Source organism: Mandrillus leucophaeus, unplaced genomic scaffold, assembly GCF_000951045.1.
Source record: "Mandrillus leucophaeus isolate KB7577 unplaced genomic scaffold, Mleu.le_1.0 Scaffold2, whole genome shotgun sequence".
Classification (NCBI taxonomy): Eukaryota; Metazoa; Chordata; class Mammalia; order Primates; family Cercopithecidae; genus Mandrillus; species Mandrillus leucophaeus.
Window position 1 is genome coordinate 506,250 of NW_012102031.1, and position 2,476 is coordinate 508,725.

The 2,476-nt window shown below is 45.0% G+C and overlaps 1 protein-coding gene across 1 annotated transcript in view; it reads right to left on the minus strand.

Annotated features, from left to right (window-relative positions):
* Positions 1-1,076: 1,076 nt before the first annotated feature.
* Positions 1,077-2,476, minus strand: part of WBP2NL (WBP2 N-terminal like) — a 56,960-nt gene continuing 55,560 nt past the window's right edge. Inside the window, 1 exon segment of the mRNA XM_011979114.1 lies at positions 1,077-1,340. Coding sequence (XP_011834504.1) covers positions 1,077-1,340 — 264 coding nt within the window.

Genomic DNA, 2,476 nt, shown 5'->3' on the forward strand with positions numbered 1-2,476 from the left:
TTTTGGGGAGAATTGATTTATAGTTATTCACATATTCTGACTATAAGTTAATATATATGTTGGGAATCACTTTCTCCTATTCTGTTGCCTATCTTTTAACTTTTATCATAGAGAAGTTTTAAATTTTGATATAGTCAAATTTATGATTTTATGTTTCTGGCCTCCTCAAAAGGCTTTCTCTACCTCTAGACATAGTTTTCAACAGGTGTATAATACTCCATTTTATGGATGTACCACAATTTATAATACTATTGAAAATTTAGCTTTTTCAAACAACTAAGTGTTCAACATGATGTTTTTTGTTTTTTGTTTTTTTTCTTTTTTGAGACGGAGTCTGGCTCTGTCGCCCAGGCTGGAGTGCAGTGGCCGGATCTCAGCTCACTGCACGGGGTTTCACCACGTTGTTTTTAGCACGCATCTTAGTGACTAGCAAACGGAGCATAATAAATGTTTCTTGAATGAGAATGGGAAGACAGGAACCTTGAATGCGAGTGTGGAAAAAAGTTATGCTTAAAAATGCAACCCAGGCCGGGCATGGTGGCTCAAGCCTGTAATCCTAGCACTTTGGGAGGCCGAGACAGGTGGATCACGAGGTCAGGAGAGCGAGACCATCCTGGCTAACCCGTTGAAAACCGGTCTCTACTAAAAAATACAAAAAACTAGCCGGGCGAGGTGGGGGGCGTCTGTAGTCCCAGCTACTCGGGAGGCTGAGGCAGGAGAATGGTGTAAACCCAGGAGGCAGAGCTTGCAGTGAGCTGAGATCCAGCCACTGCACTCCAGCCTGGGTGACAGAGCGAGACTCCGTCTCAAAAAAAAAAAAAAAAAAGAAAATGCAACCCAATGTCAACCAAATTACTGGGGAATTAGCCCTACAACAGTACTCTTCCTTTAGCCAGCTACTCAAGAGTTGATTCTGCTTCTAAAATCTAGGCGCAGAAGTAAAGCTTCATCTTCCCCCATAAGATTGCCCTTCCAAAGAGTGGAACAACTACCTGCGAGAAGCCTGTGATCACATACCTGAGTCCTCCTCCTCATCCTGACTTCAATTTTAGGGTACCTCTTTGCTTGATGAGTCTTCAAGGTTTACATCTTAGAAGGTTAAGAATGGACCTAAGAAGAGGAGGCAGAGGGAAGAGAAGCCTCGTTTTCAGGAGCCTGGGCTGCTGCAGATTCATGAGACCTGGCTCCAGATCCAGCAGGTGAGGCTCTGTATCCCGCAGGCAGGCCTTCATTTCCTGCAGGTGGGGCTTCATAGCCAAGAGGTGGAGCTCCATATCCTGCAGGTGAGGCTCTGTATCCCACAGGCGGGCCTTCATTTCCTGCAGGTTGGGCTCCATATCCTGCAGGTGGGGCCCCGTATCCAGGAGGTGGGGCTCCATATCCCTGTCTCTTATACACATCTAGATGTGTATAAGAGACAGGCACTGGAGCCTCCAGCCTGGGCGACAGAGTAAGACCTTGTCTCAAAAAAAAAAAAAAAAAAAAGAACTATGACCCTTGTCCTGAATGGCATGCTTCTTAAGAGCAGAGATTGTGTCTCATTTGCCTGTGCTTATTCCAGGCCTAGCATAGCACCTAATCATAATAGATACTCAGAAAAAAATTCTAAGTGAGGATTCTACCAAGTTGGTAAGATATATCCATTAAAGACCAAAGTAAGGCAGTGTGGTACAGAACACTTTTGTCTTGTCTCCCCTCTGCATGTCTCTCATAAGAACACTTGTGACGGCATTTAGGGGCCACCTAAATAATCTACAGAAATCTTGTCATCTCAAGATCCTTAAATTAATTACATCTACAAACACCCTTTTTACAAACAAAGTAACATTCACAGGTTCTGAGGATTGGGATGGGGATACATCTGTGGATCCATTAGCAGCCTATCACACTGAGTTCTACCTATGGCATGTGACCAGACGTAATGTACAGTTTCCAGACCTGGCCCATAAAAATTTCCCAGGGGAGATCTTTATTCCCTTCTCTGTTGGCTGTACAAAGAGGCCATGGGAGCCATGGGTTAAAGATCGCAAGGACCGGCCAGGCGTGCTGGCTCACACCTGTGATTCCAGCACTCTAGGAGGCTGAGGTGGGTGTATCGCCTGAGGTCAGGAGTTCGAGACCAGCCTGACCAACATGGTGAAACCCTGTGTCTACTAAAAATACAAAAAATAGCTGGGTGTGGTGGCAGATGCCTGTAATCCCAGCTACTTGGAAGGCTGAGGCAGCAGAATCGCTTGAACCTGGGAGGTGGAGGTTGCAGTGAGCCGAGATCACACCATTGCACTTCAGCCTGGGCAATAAGAGTGAAACTCTGTCTCAAAAGAAAAAAAAAAAAAAAAAGATAGCAAGGACCCTATTACCCTGGATCATTTGTGGAACACAGCCTCCTCTTGCCCCTGCTGATTGGTCTTTATATAAGCAGTAATATCTACTGTCTTAAGCATTGATAATTTGGAGTTTATCTGTTTCAGCGGCT